Raw genomic sequence first — 20,417 nt, forward strand, 5'->3', positions numbered from 1 at the left:
GGGGGGGGGGGCATCCAGAAAGGCAGATAGTGTCAGGGACAAAGAGGAGAGGCAAAGAAAAGGCAGCCAAATGAGACGTTAAGCAAGGGCGAGGAGGGCAGCTGGACAACCCGAGGAGGAGTCTGTCTGTCTGTCTGTCTGTCTGTCTGTCTGTCTGTCTGTCTGTCTGTCTGTCTGTCTGTCTGTCTGTCTGTCTGTCTGTCTGTCTGTCTGTCTGTGCGTGTGCGTGCGTGTATGAGAGAACAGCCATCAAATAAACAGACTTGTGTTACAGAACATTCGGTTAAACGATCCAATGTCGAAGAACGAGGCTGAACATGTTGTCCCAAAACAGCCTGTGGGCTTATCGTTAACAAGATGCATCCTGCCAGGTTTGATCAAATCTAATTTTTTGACAACAAATAACACACCGAAGCTGCATCACATCACAAACTCTTATCAAAATCTAATCAGTTTGACATGTCTATAATTTGTATTACAGCAGGTATCTTGTCAAAAAGGCTTAAGAAGGGCAGACCAGGTAAAGGGATTTTGTTTCTATCAAACTTGTAATGCATCAGGAAGGGCTGAAATACTTTGTTACAGGGGAAAGTAACTGTGAGGAGTTTCATTGTGGAGCTTCTTGGTAAAACGGGCCTACCTGGACAGGGAGGTGGGAAGAGGTCAATGTCGGGCATCCGATACACAATGTGGTCACTGTGCTCCTGAAGGGCGTCCGGGGAAATGATAACAGACAGTGACAGATGGAGAAACAAACAGAGAAAGAGGATAGAGGAATGAGTAAGCCTTTTTTCTGCAAGTATAAAACCAAAGTTATGTTGTCGCTGAGTATAGATATATATATTTTATGTCAGAACTTTTCTGAGCCGCTTGCTCAGAACATTGTTTAAACTGAATCTTCAATGCCAAACAGGTCCTGCATAAACAGTCTCACATACTGCAAGGTAAATAATAATAAGTTAAGAGTTATACTAAGTCAAACTTCACCTCAAGCCAAAACAATTTAAGTTAGAGCAACTGATGGTGGATTGGGTCACAAGGAAATCTTAACCAATTATGGTCAAAAGAGGGAAAATTGTAAATTATAAAATGTAGAGTTGATCATATTATGGTGACAACTTCATATAAGCCTTGAAATAACTTCAACCTGGACTCAAATCCACGGCTTCTCGGGGTGAGAAAGCGCTGCTGCGTCCTCTGAGCTAGAGATGGATCAACAGGGAGAGAAGTGCTCTGATGCATAATTAATTAATCACTGGGCTGTCATAATGGCAATTAAACTAGTGGACACTGTGGCACACTTGAGCTCGGGATAAATACTTTATGAAAATAACCCCTCTCAGAGAGAGAGAGAGGGGAGAGAAAGAGAGAAAGAGGGGAGAGAACGGTTTTCAAGATGAGCTGGGAGGCTATCGATCCATCTCTCGAGTATATGGAATTGAGCTGTACTTCTATTACTGTGGGCCTTAATGGAAAAAAGCTCAGCCTCTCCCACTCTAAACCCTTTCTCCTCCTCCCATTCATCCGTCTGTTATACACCCATTTCTTTTTAATACAAGATCTATTTAAAAATCAAATCTCAGTATTTTGAAAAGATCCAAAAAGCCACTTTTGTTTTTGTCCATCATTTCTCTGTGAGATGACGTCTCCCTCAGATATGAGACAGGAGATGTGTTTCAGAGGTGGTGGATTGCGTGTCAACTCAATACTTTCCATACAGCAGCTTAGAGATAGAGTGACACTGTCTCAACTGATGCTAAGTCATGGAGACGGAAAAAGAAATTGAGCCTGTGGGCGACTTTTAACAGTATGTTGTTGAGTTTGAATGATTTGTGCCAGGGCTGCGATATTTTGTTTATTCACACAAGATTGTTGCAACGTTGGTTTAATGCCAAATTCATATGTGTGTGTTTACTACTAATTCGACTAGTTGATTCCCCCCACCCCCCCGACGGGTTTCTCCTGCTAAAAACCTGACTCACCTCTCCACTGCCAACAGGTTCAATCCCGTATGAGAAGTTCCCATTAGAAAACATTCCCCTGAAAAACACAAAACACAGCAGCATATTAGAGTTTGTTAGGGCTAGTTTGTGTCCGTATGTGTTGATGTGCTTTAAATTTGGCCTCCAGCAGTACATGTTTTTTTATGTAATAAAAGCTTTTCGGAATGGTTAAGCTCTGCCGTAGGTTAAATATGTTTGAGTATTTAAAAAAGAGTTTGGGATAATATGTGCACGTGCCTCAAGTCTTTACAGTAAACAAGAAGCTAACAGCCTTGTAGCGTAGCACACAGACTGGAAACAAAATAGCCTGGGGATTTACAAAGGTGACTAAATTAGTGTAGCAGCTCACATCTTGTTTGTTTAATCTGTGCAAAAACTGAGTAAAAATGTAAATGTGTTATTGTGAAAGAGATATGATATGTACCAAGCTATTTGGCAGTTTGTATGTATTAATTATTGAGCTTTAGAGATGCCAGTAGGTGGATTTAGTTTGACAGAGCCAAGATAGCCGTTTCCCTGTTTCCAGTCTTTACAATAAACTAAGATAAGCAACTGATGGTTCCAGCTGGAATTAATATTGTGACCAAAAAGGCTCGACAGTAAATGATTCACTTGAAAAAAAATGAAATATTCATTGATATTCTTTGTGTCATTTTCTTCTAAACTGAAAACTGGGCTGGCATGGATTTTCCACTTGACTTAACGTAGCAGAACTACTGTGTTTTGGGGGGGGATTTACAGCAATACAGAACATGTGAATCACATAATAACACAACACTTTTTAATGTGGAATTGTGGTGAAGTGACCACATTTGCGTTGGACTCACCGCAGGCCGTGGCAGGTGGACAGTGCGGCCCAGGAGCCCGGCAGCCCCCGCACACGGCCATGGTAGTAGCAGTGCTCTCCTCCCTGGAAACAAACCATAAGGAACATTGAGACACTGATCATCCACTAGAAATCACCTCATATGTCAGAAAAGAAAACGGACTGTGATCCCCTCACTGTTTCTGATCTTTCAGCCCCTAAATACAAAGAGGGCAGGTGTTGACTGTCAGCTGAACTGGTGGGTCAACTGTAAGATATCAGTGACTCCTGAAAGACTCTGGGAAACCTACACCTACAAAACTGCAGCCAAGTTTGAGTTTCAACAAGGAAAAGCTCTAGGTCTAAATTGTGTCTGTTTTAGTGATGTGGAGAAAATTCAAGTGTAAGAATTATAGTGGCAAAATGGGAGAAACTTGGCGTTGGTATCAATGTTTTAATGTAATGAGTGGTTAAAATGTATAAGTTGATAATGACTTGTAACTGGACATCAAAAACCTCCCTAAAATGTTTTAACACCGTTTCTAATTAAATCGTTTTTTCATTTTACATCTACATTATCTTTATTTATCTATGAAATGATTTACTATTATCTGACAGTCCTGGAGCATATAGGGTGAGAAGCCCACTTTGCAAAATGTTTTCCTCCTCTCAATAACTTAATTTGTAATGGGTGGCCTAACTTTACACCTGGCTTCCAGCTACCGTCACCTGATTATTCATAATCCCCTAAAAGGTTTCGCCTGGACGATCATGATTTGATGATAGTGTTTCCACGCTGCCTCTCACAGTACAGGAATGATCAGATTACGACAATCTGAGAGGAGACTTGCTGGTTTCATTCAAACAACATGTGCATGATAAATGTGTGAGAAATAAAAAAACGTTGACAGACAGTATTACACTAAGGATAGTGTTCTTGGATAATCAGGCGGTCTGCCTATAAATGGACGGAGATTACAGTCACATGCTGTTTGTGTCGAGTGGTGTGTGTGTGGAAGAGAGAGTCGGTTTCAGGTGTTTGTAACAAACCCCAATAAGTCATGTCTGCCACCTGAGCCTGCTGTTGTCGGGCACGGCTTCTGGACCCAAAAGAAAAGAGGCAACGTGGAGCTGCTGCCCTTTATGCTTGGTCAACCTTTACTCCGAGCCTGAAAAATCTCTTTGACGTCTTGTCAAATGAAGTAGGAACTCATCAGAAAATATTTCCCATTACAAATACGACTTCACCTGTTATTGTGCTTTACAAGGCTTCCTCACTGGATCTAAAATGGGCTACTGTACTGTATTTGTCCGCTTCAAGCTAAAATCAAAGGCTTTTTTCATCCCTTACCCGCTGGGAGTCCAGCGTGGGGGAGCTTCAAATGAAACAGAGTCTGTCCGTCTGTCAAACATGATGTCTCCAAGGACACAAAGTGCTGGTTTCAATTTTGATTAAATTTGGGGGAGGGTGATGTTGATGCTTTGTTTAGGTGTTTTACACTGATCTGGTTATAGCAAGGAAGCTGTTGAACATTGCAAACCATTATAGGCTTAAATTCCTTGTCCACTAGTTCCACAAAACAACACTAAGGGTTGAGGCTTCAACTTACAAAATATAAGCATTTGCTTAAGTATTGGATGTAAATCAAAACAGATATAGGCTCCCAAATGTTTCTGCATCAATATAACTACAATCAACTCCTCTAGTGTAGTTTCAGTTTGTCAGAAATTAAATCAGAATTCCTGATTTTAAATATTTTGGTTTAGAGATCACGAGCAATGCACCCACACAAATATGTATTACGAGCAAAAAAACATTTAAAATAATGTGCAGGAAATGATTAAGTTGTAATAAAAAAGAGAAGTTACAACACTTGATCATTTCAGGGATTAGTTTAAGGCTAAGAAGCCACATTCTGACAATTAACCAAAAAGAATAACTACTTGTATCTAGCTTATTTAGATTCAGTGGCAGCTAAGTTGTTGAGAAAAAAGGGACTTTAATCATTTATACCGAATAATGAGACAGCCCACAGCACTTAGTCAGGGGCAAGATAATAAATAAATAAAAAGGTCGGATTACAAGGCTAAATGGAGGAAATCCAATTGTCTAACAGCAGACACACGCTTGCTGTAAGTGCTTGATGTATGGGGCTCAAATAATGGCCACGCGCACATACAAAGAAACCATGTTTCATGAGAAAGCATGGATTAAACATGAGATATCATCAGTGCTGGTAGGGCAAGGACAAGTCAGCAGTATAGAAGTGTGACTAGAAGAATGAAATAAAATAGCTTGCAAGCACAAATAGAGGCGTATAGGCAGTTCTGTCCTGGAGGGACGAGGATTAAATGTGACATAAGAAACAAAGTGAGTTATAAAAGCTGGAGTTAACTCGATGCCTGGACTTTGACTCAGCATTGTTGAGCTGAGAGGAGCAGAGGACTGAAACAATGGGAGTTAATGTAAAGTGAAAGGAAGACTAGATGGTACACAATTATAAATAAGACTGTTTGACGTCCTCAGTGACAACAAGATACATGTTAACTTTCACATCAAATAAAGCCACATTTTGCTAAGGATATAAGAGATTTAAATAAATTAAACAGGAAAACAAAATCCTCCTTTCAATTGGGTTTTCATCAACAATTCCGAGGGATCGACATTATTACACATTTCTAAAAAACTCAGAAGAACATTAATATATAAAACAGCTTCTATCTATTCAAGCCCATCCTCATCTCTAATGCAATATATCCTCCGTGTCATTTAGATTCAATCCAAGTGAACCAGTCACCAGCTCTATGCAATAATATGGATCTACACTGCAGGGGCCAATAAAAAAAGTGACACACAAAAGGAAGGAGGAATTTATTGTCACGTCAATAAAAATAAAATAAAATTAGATTGAAATGATGTTGGAGGGGGAGGGAGCTACCTACAGTGTAGCATGCAGATAATTAAATGCCCATATAAGCTATTTCTACATTTGATAAACTATAGACCACAATTAACCCTACCGTATTCATCTAAATGTCCCACCAATTCAGTATAGCTATGACTTTTGTAAATAGAAAAATTTACAGCATTTGGTTTTAATTTATTAATTTGTAACATACTCCTCTTTTTTGGAAAGCCTTTTATACTGCGAGCAAGAGTCATCATTGAGTAAATATTGTATCTAAGATTTTAAAATACTTCCCAATACAGAACTATCAGACTAATGGGCTGCAACTCTCAAAACATGCAAGTACCACATGGTGTTCCCCAAGGATCAGCTCTTGAGCTACTATTATTCTCAAAAGGTATTTTGCACATTTCCCCAAACATGACAAATCCTACTTTATTATTTTCAGTGGCAAAATACATATTGTAAAAAATAAAGGCCATTAGACATTGCATATCTGAGGTCAACACAATTATCAATATTTGCGAATGATTTGAGGAGGATCCTTTCAAATGGATCATTAGAGACTTTGACAATATACCAAGCGGGCCATTACAGTTGAAGCATAAACTCTGTGATATGTGGTGGGTAAACAAAAGACACTGAACACATTTACTGTACTGTGGAAGAATGCTGCATTATGGTCTAAAAACGTGTTCAATGCTCACTGAGTGTTCGACTCCCATCAACATTACTAATTCATGGGGCAAATATTCTAAGAATTCATTTATTTAGAATGTGTCAACATAACTTTTGTTTTATAATTTTGCTCCAACATATTCTAAATATATGTTGGACATTATTTCATGTGATACATTTAATAATTTATCATTTAAATAATGTACACAGACCTCGGATATTGGGGTTTATTGTTTTACAAAAGTCGGTACAATGGTGGTTGAGAGATTTGCTGTTCATGCTTCTAGAAATGTACATGATTTGAATTCCCCTCACGACACGACAACATGGACCAACACTGCTGCTGCCGCTGCTGACTGCTGGAAGCCATGGCAACCATCTAGTGATTGGTCAGGTGGTCGCCGAGACAAAGACAGTGAAAGAGAGACAGAGATAGATGGGCAGGAACAGGGAGGGAAAGACTCAAATATAGACAGGATACAGACAGAAAGAGGCCGTCTATCAGATGTTCTTGAGTCTAAAGAAATTATAACATTGATATAAGGCTGTTTGATCAAATGTATAATGCACAACAGAGAGGACATCAAAAATCTGTGTGCAATGCAACCAGACAGCTGTTTATGGACGCCAACAATTTATGATGTTTTAACTGATGTAAGAAACCAGAGTATACAGCAAAACAGATGAGCTAACAGTCACTTTAACAAACCAACTTCACAAACGTTTACTTGCCTCGACACATTCAAACACATTTGCCATTTCTAGGATTATCTGCCTAAAGTATTCAATATTGATTCTGTTTAACTTCTCTCAGGGGAAATACACCCATTGGAAACATTAATCCCTGGAAACAAGTTACGTTAATATTTCAATTAAATAAACCTTTATGCATTGGCACAAATCAAATAGTCTGTGATGGAAACGCATTTTAAAATTCTGATTAAAATGAGGATGGCATTATTTATCAAGAGTTTATTTAAAGGAAAAGTTTGACTTTTATCTGAATATATACAAATACAGAGAGCAGAAAATGTCCATATTTGAGAGGCTGAAGCAGAATATTCTGTCCTTTTTGCGTCACAAAAATCAGCAGGCGATTATTTGTATGTCCATTGAATAATCACATAGTTGATTCAATATTGCAACTCTACTTAAAAATCAATGTGAGAGTAGTAAAGATTTTTTCTCAAGTCTCAGACAGGAAGTGTATATCCCAAAATGTTGAACAATTTCTATAAAAATGGCTTACCATATTTTCAGACAGCTTTCCATCCTCGCCATAGTGACGCTCCACATAGTCAGTAGAAAGCAGGTTGCTGGAGAGAAGGAAAAAAAAGGGAGAAGAGCAATAATCATTCTAACATTTAGTTTGAACCTGAATTCAATGCTTATTTGGAAAAGCAAGATTGCAGCACTGACTGTTAACTGCCATTTTGGGTCATTATTCTGGAGTGCTATTTAACAGAATAACATTTCTAGCCAGACATTATGACTAGACTGAATCTAGATCAACAAATGTCTGATTATAACCAAAGGGTCTCAAGATTCATTTATTCTAAGTCTTCGGAAAGCCAGTGAAAGGTATTACAGAAATACAGTCCATTAGAGCAAGAGAATAGGGGGAGGTATACATTTGGCAAGCAGCCAGTCCTTATAATGCCAACGCACAAGACATACAGTAAAAAAAGTGGGCGGGAGAAACGGGTAAGGAAAGATAGGTGGTGCTTTAAACTTTCTATGCAAGTATCTTCATGTCAGTGTATGCTGTAAACAAACCATTAAACACTGTGGGGTGAGGACGTGTGAATGCTTTGCACGCATGAAGCAACTTACTGGTTGAGTTCCAGGTCAAGGATGAATGAAGTGCCGAAGGCCTTCACCAAGAAGCTGCTCTGGGCCAGATGGACGGGCTGAGGGAGGGGTGGAGGGAGGAGAGCAAAGGGGATGGGGAAAAAGTAACTTAGTTGATTGAATGTACAAATACTGATCAAAGTAGCAACAACATTTTTCAAAATACTGAATTTGATGTATTATGTTTGTCTGTTAATGTTTTTGGGTTAGCACACCTCAGAAATCAAGGGCCTTTTTACCCAATTTCTAGTTCGTTAAGCGGTTTCCCCTATTAACACTACATACTGTGCAGTATATACACAATCACATAATATGAAATGATCACTACCTCAGCTTTGAGCAGCATTATAATTTCGTTGTCCAATCATTTTCATCAAATAGAGGAAACATTTGTATCTCCTGCCTAACACATCCAAACCACCATCAAGGTCATGCATTCATATAGGCTTCCGTTTCTAGTCTATGTGTCATAGCGCTTTCTGCATGGGAGGTGGATAAGCAAAAGATTAAGACTTTGAGTGATGTGCAAAAAATAAGTGCTTTATAGTCTGAAGTGTATTTCTATTTAAAAAAAACATGCTTCTCTTATTCAAATCCATGCATGGTTGGGGTCCCAGACGTTGACTCAAACAAATGACTCACTAATTTGTCAAGTATTTCATGTTTTCAGGAAGAAAATGTGACAGAATAAGAAAAAGAGAGGGTGGAGCAGGGATCTGATGGATGTAAGGAATTCAATTATTAACAGTAAGTATGCATAGAGACACAAGCAACAAAGACATATAATAATGGGATGTCCTATTTTGGTAGCCTCTCCTTGAAGTGGAGAGAGTCTCATCCATCCTCGAGGCTTTTTAGGATTACACTGAGTGTTGGGGCTCAGTGTAACCTTGCTCCAAGGTGAGCCTCGTGCACGTTAGAGACAGAGCTCTGTGGTGGCTCCCATCAGGCCGGTCTCATTAGTATTGCCATGCACTCTCTGCAAACCACTTAGCATCAATCTAAACCTCCACTGGGTCCATATACTGTACAATGAAAAGCCCACAGCCTGTGAGTAGAGATAAGAAAGCTGCATCGGAGTTAAGACTGTGGAGATTTATACTGTATAGTCATTTATTATTTTTACATCCAATACAAAATATCCCATTTGGACACCATCTCAGACACTGAATTATAGAGTTGATAGACAACTTTTTTTTTAACAATTAGTTTGATCACTAAATATTTGCCATCTTCTCAAGTCTGAGTGTATGCTAATTCCTGTGGATAGGATTAAAGCATTATATAGGCTTTAGTCATTTACAATGGGCAGTTGACATAATTTTTCGGCATTTTAACCACTGAACATAATGGATTATTAACCATGAGAAATTAATTAAATGTCAGGTCCTCGTTTATCTCAGTTGAAAGAAAAACATCCAATTATATTTTGTCTTATAGTATTTTTTTAATGTCCTTTTGAAGTTGAGATTGTGAACTTGCTGACAACAAGTTACCAATTTTGGGAAGCATCTGTATTTGAAAACTCCTAAATGCTCCTGTATTAATATATACTATATATATAAAGACTGATATTGCACTGAGAGAGTGTATCAGTTAAAAACTACATCTTAAATGTATCTATCTAAATATTATTAAATTTTTTAACATACATGCTGTGTCAAGTTTTGCACATCATGGTATGTTTATTTTGCTTTTAAATGTGTAGTTTACAACTAGTAGAGCAACTCTGAATCCTGGTTCTACCACATATATCATTTTGCATATTGTAATATGTCGGCATTAATACTTCTTCCAATGGGCGTCTATAATCTCCAAAAGAGAGTTCATGAGACAGCATGCCACCCTCAGAGGGTGGCTGAAGGTCAGAGCTGTGTCATATGCACTGACAGCCTGCAACTGACTGACAGCGTTTATAGTGAAGGTAACGAGAGAGGGCAGGTAGAAGTGTGAAATATAATCTAATGGACTGGAAAGGAGGAGGCAGCTAGATGAGGGGGGGTGGGCTGAGTTTTTTCTGCCCTGTTATGGCCGGGGTATCATGTGGGGGGTGTCACAGGGTGTGGGGAGTGACAGACACATGACCCCAAAGGAGGACTAACAAGGGTGACTCAGGTTGGGACACAGAGCAGTTGAGGACTAAAGGTACATCATTTTCCTAGATTTTAAAAACATAATAACAACATGTTATCTATTTATGTAATGTGTTCCCACTACTGTAATCTTCCCTGATATTGTTTTATTTTAAGGTTATAATATATTTAAAGAAAGACATATTGATATCATGTTACTAATACATAATGATATCATTTAAGTAATCCAGCGCCTCTTAAATTAAATGAAAATTAAATTCAAACAGCCCATAGATCTATAGATATCACAATAGTATTTTGAATGCTATAGTAAAAGCTATACAAACTTGATAAAGAAAAAAATGAAATACCTGAATGGCAAAAATAATTACTAAAACATGTCAAAACAGAAATGATGTCTGTAGGCTACAGCATGAATATAAGGATTTGTATCTCAATAAGAGGAATGCATCTCTGTGACATTAACCTGAAATTATTCATGATTCAAATGTGTCAGACTTTCTATGATATTCAACTTCTTGTTTTGTCTCAAAGAACTCAGCCCTTCTTCTGTATAAGAAACACCATTTGGCGATGTTGTTCAACATTTGTCCTCAAGCACTACTGATGAGAAAATGGTGAAGCTGAGATTGAATGAAGGGGAATAATAATAAACATGTGATTGTGTCTGAATGTAAAAACCAGCCACAGGTGCAGAGAAAGCTCACCTGCCCTCCGGCTGTGGAGTTGTTGACCCGGGTGTCCAGGCGGCTGTGGAGCAGCTCATCCTGGGAGTGGATCTGAAGCAGGAGCCGCTTGGGCTGAACAACCTCTTCTGCAGGCGGCAGTCTTCCCTCCAGACTTCCACCCAGACCTGCAGATGACACATGATAAAAAAGTGATTGTCTACGGATGCAAATGCAATATGCCTAATTTCTGCAGAATTCAAAAACTGCTGGTCAGCTGCTCGTTGACACCAATGCAATTACACGATGCATGAAATTGAACGGATGCGATACGAGACAGAAAACGTATATTTCTTATGTTGTTTTTTTAACCACGTATAACTGGTTGCTTGTGACAAACTACTCAATTACATGATATAAAAAAGGTCTTACCTGCCACGGCGCACCGTGCACACGCTGCAGCGAACAGCAAGCAGCTCACAGCGAGCATGATGCTCTCATAGTCCCGGGGATTTCCTCGGTGCAGCGCCGTTAAATGAACTGATAGTAGCCGAGGGCGCAGCTGCAGCAGGTCTGATGTTGACAGTGTTGTTGACAGTGAAGACAAACACAACAGCGGGGTTCCTTTGAACGCAGCGACCGCATCTCTCACCGCCTCTTCCCGCCTGTAGCGAGTTAAAAGCCCCCGGACGAGGCTCCTCTGCTCGGCTGCAGCAGCATGGTGTGTCTCGGTGTCACGGAGCCTCACAGCGGGAATCACACTCCTGCCTATCGGTCTAACGATAAATGATACTAAGATTGATTGAAGCAGTGAGGCTGCGCGAGGAGTATTGGACCTGGTAACAAGGAGCACGTGGGTTTTGACGGGCCCACGCCCACGCTCTTTGATAACACTTGATGGGCTCAAAACTCAGGTTCGGGGACTCTAGGCCTAGGGTAACCCCTGATAGGAGCTATAAATATGAAATCAACCAGTCAGATTTGGATAGATGTTTTCAGGGAAATAACAGCTTCTAAAGAGAAACACATTTTAAATGCATTAGAGGTGGTGATTTATAATAATATCATACAAATTAACATGATCCAAATATCAATCATTACCTTTCCCCTAATTGTGCTATTTTTCAAATATATGTAAGACCTTCAGCCTTACCAGCCAGAGAACATTACTTTTGTTGAATGCCAAACTTAAGTGGTCTAGATCTAAATATAGTGTCCCAGGATCAAATGTAAGGGTCACAACATGATTGGGATACAAAAATACATAATACGGTGAGTCGAAACAGGACATGACCGCCTGTTGTCCTTCCCTCTCTCTTCCCTCCCTCCCGATTATGCTCTCCTTTAGCTCTCCTGAGTCAGCATTTAACGGTAAAACACCCTCAACATACCAACATTCCTAAACTTTGTTTTAATTGAGCAACAACTTCGCAAGAACAACATGCTTATGGTAAAATCATTTATTTTCAAACACTGAACAATAATTTACATCACAAGTTATTAAGAGAACTGCTTGTCTTCCATAAACTGAAACTTTGTGTGTCTTTGTCAGACACGTTTTAAATAACCATGCAACGTATTCAGAAGGTGTGATCTTTGAAAATGGGGTATTGACTATTAACTTGTCGTTTGATTTGTTAAGAGCAATGACGAGTTTTTAATGGTAGGTGACCTTACACTTGACAAGTTAAGACAATAAAGCTGCCTGTAGCGGCTGCAGCACAACACTGTGCAGCCCACAGCTCTCCTTGACAAAGTCAGTCCTTTGGCCGACCTTCACAAGGAAAGAGCAATTTCGACATTAATCAGACAGATTTTTGTCTCACGGGTTGTACGAGTCCTCCACTCTACGAATGCTTCATCAACGCCGGCGTGAGTGGGATCTGATCCAGACGCAGCACTTACAATAATTGAGTAATGCCCCTTTCAGAAAAGCCTCATTAAGTTCTCAATACCACCATGCGTTCCCGGACATAGCTGCTGAAAGACTGAGTCAGCACCACATACAGAATATTGCTTAGACTTCTGTGCACGGAGAGGATAAAGGGTTGACAGGAGAAATTATAATGGATGCTCTTCAAATTGACGGGAAGCCGCATGATTTACTAAAGTAAAATCTACGAAGTAAATAAATAAAAATCAGCATCTGCAAAAACACCTAAATATTACTTTTTAGTTTGCACTAAGTTTCAAATATGTATTCAGTTTTATTGACTTATTTGGATGAGCTTAAGTGTGGCCCATTGTTTCTTGCAGTGGGATACGCAGCTGCAAAGTCTGGAGCCTTTAAGTTTCCTGTTAGAGATTCTTCCGGTTCTTTAAATTGACTAAGATAATAGCCATTAGTGCTGAACTTCAACAATCTGCACCAAAGTCCTAGAAAAGGCTGATGGGTCCATTTCTTCCCCGCACAGCGATCCGGCCGGGTTTGGCGGCTGGAGGACGTTGTGCAGATGTGACTCATAGCTGGTGTCGCGCATCCAGGCGCACGGCATCTGGAGGAGCTCCTGGTCCAGCTCGCAGCTCTGCTCAGCGGGCGACAGAGGACCAGCAGAGGTCGCTCCGAAGCGGGACAGCAGGCCACAGTCCCAGTCAGAGCCCGATGATGACGAAGAGAGCCTGTTAAAGTCTGGGATGAGGGATGACTCGATGCACACCGAGTGGGAAAGTGAACGCTGATAGTCTAGACTGGATAATGCACTGGGAGATTGATCATTGGGGAACTGAAGTAGAGGATAACAAGTCTTTGAGGAGAGTGGCTGTGATAGTTGAACAGCAGCAGAAGTAGATAACATTTCCATTTGATGTGGTGTTTGTGAGAAGTTTAGTACAGTAGGAACACAAAATGAGGTAAAAATCTGTTTAGAGTCAAGCGATTCCTCAGTGCATGTTGGCGAAACATCTGGCGCAGGACAGGGCTGTATTGCCTGGCAAAAGAACTTTGAATCGAATAACGATGAGTGCTGATGTTTTGGCATAGTGTCACTTTCTGGTTTGGCAGCTGTATGCCCTTCTTTAGTCCAGCTACCACTGTAGCCAAAATCTGCTGTAATCCTCCTCCTTTTGCTCCGGCTGTGTTCGGGGCTGGCGGATCTACAGCGCTTTTTGGGGTTCGGTGCTGTCACTGACTGGTGTCGAGGGAGGGAGCGGGATCTGCGTGACAACAGCGTAGCCGCCAACTTTAAACCATTTGTGGAACAAGTGATTCGACCTAAAAAGCTTTCTTGGTTTGATTCCTTTACTACTTCTGCATCGGTCAGAGACACAGAAGGAAAAAGTCGGGTAAGATCTGGGACAGAGTGAGACACACTTTCTGCAGTGTCCATTTCACAAGTGCGTCCTTCCACAGTCTCCTCTGCAGCGTACATTTGAGGACTGAGGACAGGAGGGTCTGAGTACAGGCAGTACGGCTCCATTATGTAATAAGGATAAAGCACTTGAGGACTGAGGGCCGGAGGCAGGGAGTAAGGGTCGGGGGAGGGGCAGGGGGAGAGATCTTGAATATCAAGCAGCTGGTTGGCTGAGTAGTAGTATTGTGGTTCTACATCCAAAACAGGCATGGCTGGACTTGAAGTGCGAGGAGGGCTGACAAGAAGTTGGAGGTCGGTGTTGGTAGTGAAAGGCTGGATGTCAGCAGGTGGAGCGGCTGGTGGAGTTGGGATGGTAAGTTGAACTCCTGGTGATGAGCTGGACGGAGGACCCCTAGTCGGGCTGGAGAGGTGAATGTTGGAAGGTGAACCTCTCTGCAGGGACTGCACAGCATGCTCTGCCTCAGCATCAGTGAGAGGCTCCAGCTCACAGAAAGGCAAAGGAGTCGGTGGTCTAGGAGGAGGACAGAGAATCTTAAAATGAAAACTCTTAAATGCAGAAAACCCCATTTTTGACCCGTGAAAAATAAAAATTACAATAATTGCACAACAAATTATAAACTGCTGGTGTAAGGCTCCAATAATGAGTTAACTAAATTATTGTCAGTAGCAATTCACTTATTTTCATCACCGATTAGATTATTATTTAATTAAAAAAATGATGAAGTCGTTTAATTGGCCCATTGGATTGAGTCATTTGATTGGCTCATTGGAACGGGTCATCGAATAAATGTCAGAGAATACTTATAAATCCAAGGTGCTGTCTGGTTTTTCATTTCAAAACAGAAGGTACTCTGTTTAATATGATATAAAAACAGAGAAAAGCAGGAAATATTCATATTTCAGAGGCTGATTATAGAACGTTCTGCAATTTATGCATTCCATTTTTTATTTATTGGGAAATGTAATTGATTATCAACATTGTTGAAGATCAACTCATCAATGCAGCTCTAGCTGGGTGAAAATCAAAACTCACCGGTCCAGTTGTTCCTGTGACTGTGGATCTGGATCGGTGTTGAATCCAGGAAGCATTTCAGCCACCAGTTGGTCCACCACACTGTAGTTTGAGGCGTCCAGCGCAAACGCACGGTGTTGTTCATACTGAATGTGCTGCAATGGCCAACAAAGACAACCGGTCACAATTATATCATCAAAACAATGCAAGGCAAAGAAAAGTAATTGTTTAAGAGTTTTACCTCTTCCAGATTATGGAAGGGTTGATGACAGCATTCACAGTAAGACACGTTCTTTTTGGGGGGCTGCAGAGGGTTACAGCTGAGTGGGGTTTGAGACTTGTCCTGGATGCTGCTCTCAATTGTTATCTTCTCCCTAATTTATAAAGAACAATAGTTAGGATGAGTTGTTCAAGATAGACTTTAAAAAAAGTTTGTTAGCAAAGCCTAGGTTTAGATCACTTCAATAACTGCAGTTAAACAAACCTTGCTTTATCTTCGTCTTTCTCTGCCGGCTTTTCCAACCGAGGAGGAGGAGGAATTTCAAAGGGACTAAATCGGCCCGAGTAGCGCAGAGTAGGCAAGGTCATATTTTGCAAAAGAAAGGGCTTGTATTTCCTGGATAGAAAACAAAAACAATATAATTCAATACACAAAATGTAAATCAAATAAAAGGTTTTACCAAAATTCAATCATATCCGGATGGAGGTTGAACAATGTCGTGAATATTTGTATCATCAACATCATATTTTCAAATTGAAAATATTGTAATCCACACACTATGATCAACCCCAGGTAGACTTATGAGTATATAAATATATCTATCTATCTATCTATCTATCTATCTATCTATCTATCTATCTATCTATCTATCTATAATCTAATACTGAAATGTTTCAGATGTCATGGGTTCTTCTACACACATTAGCCAGAGCACTTCACTTAACTAAATTGGGATGGCAAGTGAAAAGACCTGTTGACACACAGAGATCCCCTGCAGGATGGGGCAGTGGAGCTTGCAAGGGTCATCAAATGGAAATCCAACCCCTTGAGCTCTGGGCTCCTGGAGAGCGGTATCACAGGGGGGGCTTGTCACATTACACGATGGGACACCTCAACAGGTTCAATTAACAAAATCGCCTGGGCTGAAATGCAAACCTCCACAACCAATGCCCAGTGGGGGATAGGAAGGGCAGTAATATGGGGAACGTTCACTGCAACTCATTGTAGTTTCCCTCTCATGCAAAAAAGGATCTAATCTGATACTGAACAGCTTTTACATGAACCTGCGCAGGCCAAAATACGTTATTTCCTCATGCGTTTCTTTATTACCTGGTATTGGACACAGGATTAAAGTAGCTATAACTATGACTTTGTGAGACCACTGAATGGGTCGTGATGGACCAGCCAAGAAAAATCACTTGAGTCATCAGCTTCCTTCTGAAATACAGTAGGGCTGGACCATGTATCAGAATAACATCAATATCAAGATATGAGAATGGATATGGTCTTATTACATGTTAGACACAACGACATGCTGACTCCAGTGGGGTTTGAACCTGTGACCCCACCCGAACACCAACGCCCTACCCACTGCGCCACACGCCTACCCGTATCTTATATTTTGGATGTTGTAATACGATAGTAATTGTCTTTAGCTGGTTTTAAAGGCTTCATTACAGGAAAGAGATGACCAACTTCTAAATGTATTAAAATGTTCCAGCTTTTCTATTATTTGCCTCTACCCATTTAGTCATATTCACATTACCAATAATCGTTTATTAAAAAGTATAATTTTGTCTAAACATAGACATAAAAAAACTACAGAAAATTAGAGATGAAACTCACCTGCTTGAGTCTTCAATTTTAACAAAGGATGACCTCAAAGGCACAGCTGTAGAAAAGGCAAAGTGGAGATAAACAGATGAATTAAATGAGCACAAATACCCACAGAAAGACAGTATTGTTGTGAAACAAAGATATGAGCAGCTCATCCATAAACTTACCTTTGACAACTTGAGCAGCTTGATGTTTGGCCTTTAGCTTTAAGAAAAAGTACAAAATAAAACTCATTAATTAGAGAACTAATGCTGGCGTTACTTGACATTCGTAAATTATTTATTTGCTATAAATGTAGGAATGTAAAAACGGCTGCATTTGGATAGCTAATGAAGTTTAAAAAAGCATTCAGTCCAACATCTTACCTCCGGCCTCCTGTGTGGAACATCAAAGCTTTCTCGTGTCAAGTGTTTCAAATAAAAAAGGACATCTGATACAACATTAAGGAATAATATGTATACTGTTGTTAGATAAAGAATGTGACATATAAATGCAGAACTCTTCAGCTGGCATCAGTAAACCACAGCAGCACAGAACAAAAGCATTCACATGGTGCCATCTGCTGAGAGCAGAGGTTCACTGCACCACAAATGTGAACACAACATTTCTAATAGCAGTTTGCATTCAATCACGTTATAAGTCAAAAGGATACCATCCACATACACAATCTTCACTCCCCATGATCGAGCATTCGTCAAAACACTGCTCGCATGTAGTCGCTCCTACAAGACAGAACCATCAGAGTACCGTAGTCAAGATAACAAACCATGTCAGTCGTCAGTAAATCCCCAATATCCACAAACATTAAAGCACCCAGATCTGCAAGATAAACCACATTTTGGCTGCACTGACACTTACATTGTTGCGAATGGCTTTTTCAAGCAGGGCCTTCCCACGGCTGCCACAAGCCTGATGAGAATAATACAGCATTAATACAAAAATAATGATTATAACGATGTATCTAAATGGTTATATGTAGCATTTTCAAAATGTGTAAATAGTAAATATACATAACAATTGGCACGTCTCACAATGTCATATGTATTTGCATCAGCGCATTCTACAAGTCATTACCTCAGGGGTCTCAAAGTCAAGGCCCGGGGGCCAAATCTGGCCCGCGACTTCATTTTATGTGGCCCCGCAAGAGCTTGCAAAGAATATAATACGTTTATTATACGGTTACATGCCACTTTACAGAAGCAGGTTGCCCATAAACTACATGTCCCACAATGCATCTCGTTTTGTGACATGCGCACTGAAGAGACTTGCAATTATTTAACCTGGACTTCTGCTTTCAGACGTAGTTAATTAGTTATTATCCTATCCGATAATAATGCAATTCAGAGGCAATTATGTAATATATAATACATTAATTTATTTTATATATATATTATATATTTATATAGTTACAACCGGCCCTTTGAATGCAACCTTTATGCGAATGTGGCCCTTGATGAAATTGAGTTTGACACCCTTGCATTACCTGATAACTGGTTATTCTCAGTCATGTGATATTAGGTATGGCTTTTGCAGGACATGAAAATACTATTCATAAATAACAGCATAATCATTCTACAAAGCCAGTGGTGGCATTGTTTTAGGGCACCATTGCTTGTAAAATCTGAAAGGTTTTAAGCATGCATGGGTGAGTGATGCTCTGTACCGTCGGTCTAGGAGTTCCTGGTCGGCGTTTTTCTCTGCTGAGGATGCTCTCTCGCTGCATTATAGGATGCTGGGCTTCGTCACTCTTCCCGTTTGCTTCTGTTTTGATATCTGTAGATTTCTGCTCCTTCGGGCCGTCTTGGCTTCCAGTCACAACAAAGCTTATATCCTTGTGCAGAAAACTCTCGATCTTCTTCAGAAGGAAAAAAAAAAACACAGAACTGAGCATTAGTTTCAGCTAAAATACATCTATACCAGACTTTTATCTTTCCTTTTTCAAAACCTAACTTGAGGCTATGTAGTTATACAATTTACCCAAGATAACAGCCTTAGTATTAAGTCAATTTGGTAACTTCAAAAACATTTTTTAATATAGAACAACAATTAATTCTGCATGTAAACCACTACTAACAATATTTACATCACTTAGGATTCACAGGCCACACTGACTTAATCTTCACACATGCTTACCCCTCCTAGAAGAGGTACAGCCTCCAAAAGCAGGGTTGTGGAGCGTTTCTTCAAACTGTCCAGATAAAAGGTCTTCCCCTGCAGCTTCTTCTGTCCAGAACACAGTGAACCGAGAAGGCCTCGCTCCTCTGCAGCCTGTTGTTGCTGCATGATCCTGGTGCAGTAGAGATGCTTACAACTTTACAGAAAAACACCAGGATCCTACTTAAAAAGAAAAAAACAAAGCACTGTTAAATACATGTCATAAGTCTGCATACACATTAGAAAGAGAGCAACTAAAAAAGAAGATGCCAGGTAGCTCATATGTAAAAAGCTATTGTACTGATACTGTATTGTTTAATAACTTTGTTTTGACAATTTTGAGTGCAGTATAATTTGCTAGACTAAAATAAATGTCTCCATGGTGCAAATGGCTCATCAATAATCATCAAAATCATGCAGGAAAGGCTGTCTAAAAGTTTAAATGTTGTTTTTGTTAATGGTCAGATTGACATAACCTTATATTTTAGGACTAGTTAGTTTGCTCAAAAAAAATATTTTTAAACTTCACAACAAAGGGTTCTTCAAAAAACAACAATGTAGCATATAATTACTACACAACTACAATACATTGGAATACAATTGTAGTTACTACAATACCAAAGAGCAGTGCACCCTGTATTGACCTAGCATTCGCTGAACTTAGCTAGCTTAGCTTTCGTCAACAACGCCTGGGCCCCAAACAACATTTTGCTAGTTTGTTAAGAGGTTTAAAAGTCTGTTAAAGTGGTTTCTTCGTCGTCAGGGCCAATATAGCCAAAAACATAGTACACTTACGTTTTTGTACTGTCCTGGAATACTACAATAAAGAAATGAATCCTACTTATTCACAAAAGGTGGTCGATGAGCAACCGCCGCTTTTTAAAAACACTGGCAGAGACGTGAACGTAAAGTCGACGTCACATTCGAAAAAGGTTGCCTTCACGTACTAGCTTCAGACAGTCTATGCTTCAGACATCAGAAAGGTGGCTGACATTATTATATTTTTCAACGGTTGAAATATTAATGCTATTTATTTAAGTAAGAAGTTATACATAACTTACATTTAGTCTATTGTATAAGGCACGTGCTTATAAGTCAT

At 39.9% G+C, this 20,417-nt stretch overlaps 2 protein-coding genes across 3 annotated transcripts in view; both read right to left on the reverse strand.

Moving 5' to 3' along the window:
- The window catches only part of LOC104967624 (ATP-citrate synthase-like), a 21,761-nt gene extending 9,917 nt beyond the window's left edge, over positions 1 to 11,844 (reverse strand). Inside the window, exons 1-7 of the mRNA XM_010797134.1 lie at positions 11,437 to 11,844; positions 11,047 to 11,192; positions 8,229 to 8,305; positions 7,645 to 7,711; positions 2,831 to 2,913; positions 1,983 to 2,040; positions 641 to 704 (exon numbers count right to left, since the gene is read on the reverse strand). Coding sequence (XP_010795436.1) covers positions 641 to 704; positions 1,983 to 2,040; positions 2,831 to 2,913; positions 7,645 to 7,711; positions 8,229 to 8,305; positions 11,047 to 11,192; positions 11,437 to 11,494 — 553 coding nt within the window. The 5' untranslated portion in view covers positions 11,495 to 11,844. The remainder of the gene's footprint in view (positions 1 to 640; positions 705 to 1,982; positions 2,041 to 2,830; positions 2,914 to 7,644; positions 7,712 to 8,228; positions 8,306 to 11,046; positions 11,193 to 11,436) is intronic.
- Positions 11,845 to 12,457: 613 nt separating this feature from the next.
- dbf4b (DBF4B-CDC7 kinase regulatory subunit) lies at positions 12,458 to 20,200 on the reverse strand. 2 transcript variants are annotated; one of them, XM_010797123.1, is made up of 12 exons: positions 20,114 to 20,200; positions 19,298 to 19,501; positions 18,828 to 19,019; positions 18,023 to 18,073; positions 17,817 to 17,886; positions 17,530 to 17,594; positions 17,332 to 17,368; positions 17,174 to 17,219; positions 15,812 to 15,943; positions 15,569 to 15,701; positions 15,349 to 15,482; positions 12,458 to 14,826 (listed from the first exon to the last, which is right to left on the reverse strand). In XM_010797123.1, exons 2-12 carry the CDS (start codon positions 19,445 to 19,447, stop codon positions 13,347 to 13,349), a joined length of 2,490 nt encoding a protein of 829 aa, XP_010795425.1. In that variant the 5' UTR covers positions 19,448 to 19,501; positions 20,114 to 20,200; the 3' UTR covers positions 12,458 to 13,346. The 2 variants fall into 2 exon arrangements, with proteins under 2 accessions (XP_010795425.1, XP_010795426.1); XM_010797124.1 differs by having other exon boundaries at positions 19,298 to 19,498; positions 20,114 to 20,138.
- Positions 20,201 to 20,417: the final 217 nt, after the last annotated feature.

Source organism: Notothenia coriiceps, unplaced genomic scaffold (genome assembly GCF_000735185.1).
Source record: "Notothenia coriiceps isolate Sejong01 unplaced genomic scaffold, NC01 NC01_scaffold00037483, whole genome shotgun sequence".
Lineage (NCBI taxonomy): Eukaryota > Metazoa > Chordata > Actinopteri > Perciformes > Nototheniidae > Notothenia > Notothenia coriiceps.

What these genes read in the sequence shown, in the direction of transcription:
- dbf4b (XM_010797123.1), bottom strand. Translation starts at nt 19,447, where the DNA reads ATGCAGCAACAACAGGCTGCAGAGGAGCGAGGCCTTCTCGGTTCACTG. An exon ending in CTGTACCTCTTCTAGGAGGG is followed by an intron (nt 19,020 to 19,297) that starts GTAAGCATGTGT and finishes TTCCTTCTGAAG; the next exon opens with AAGATCGAGAGTTTTCTGCA. An exon ending in CCTTCCATAATCTGGAAGAG is followed by an intron (nt 15,483 to 15,568) that starts GTAAAACTCTTA and finishes TGGCCATTGCAG; the next exon opens with CACATTCAGTATGAACAACA.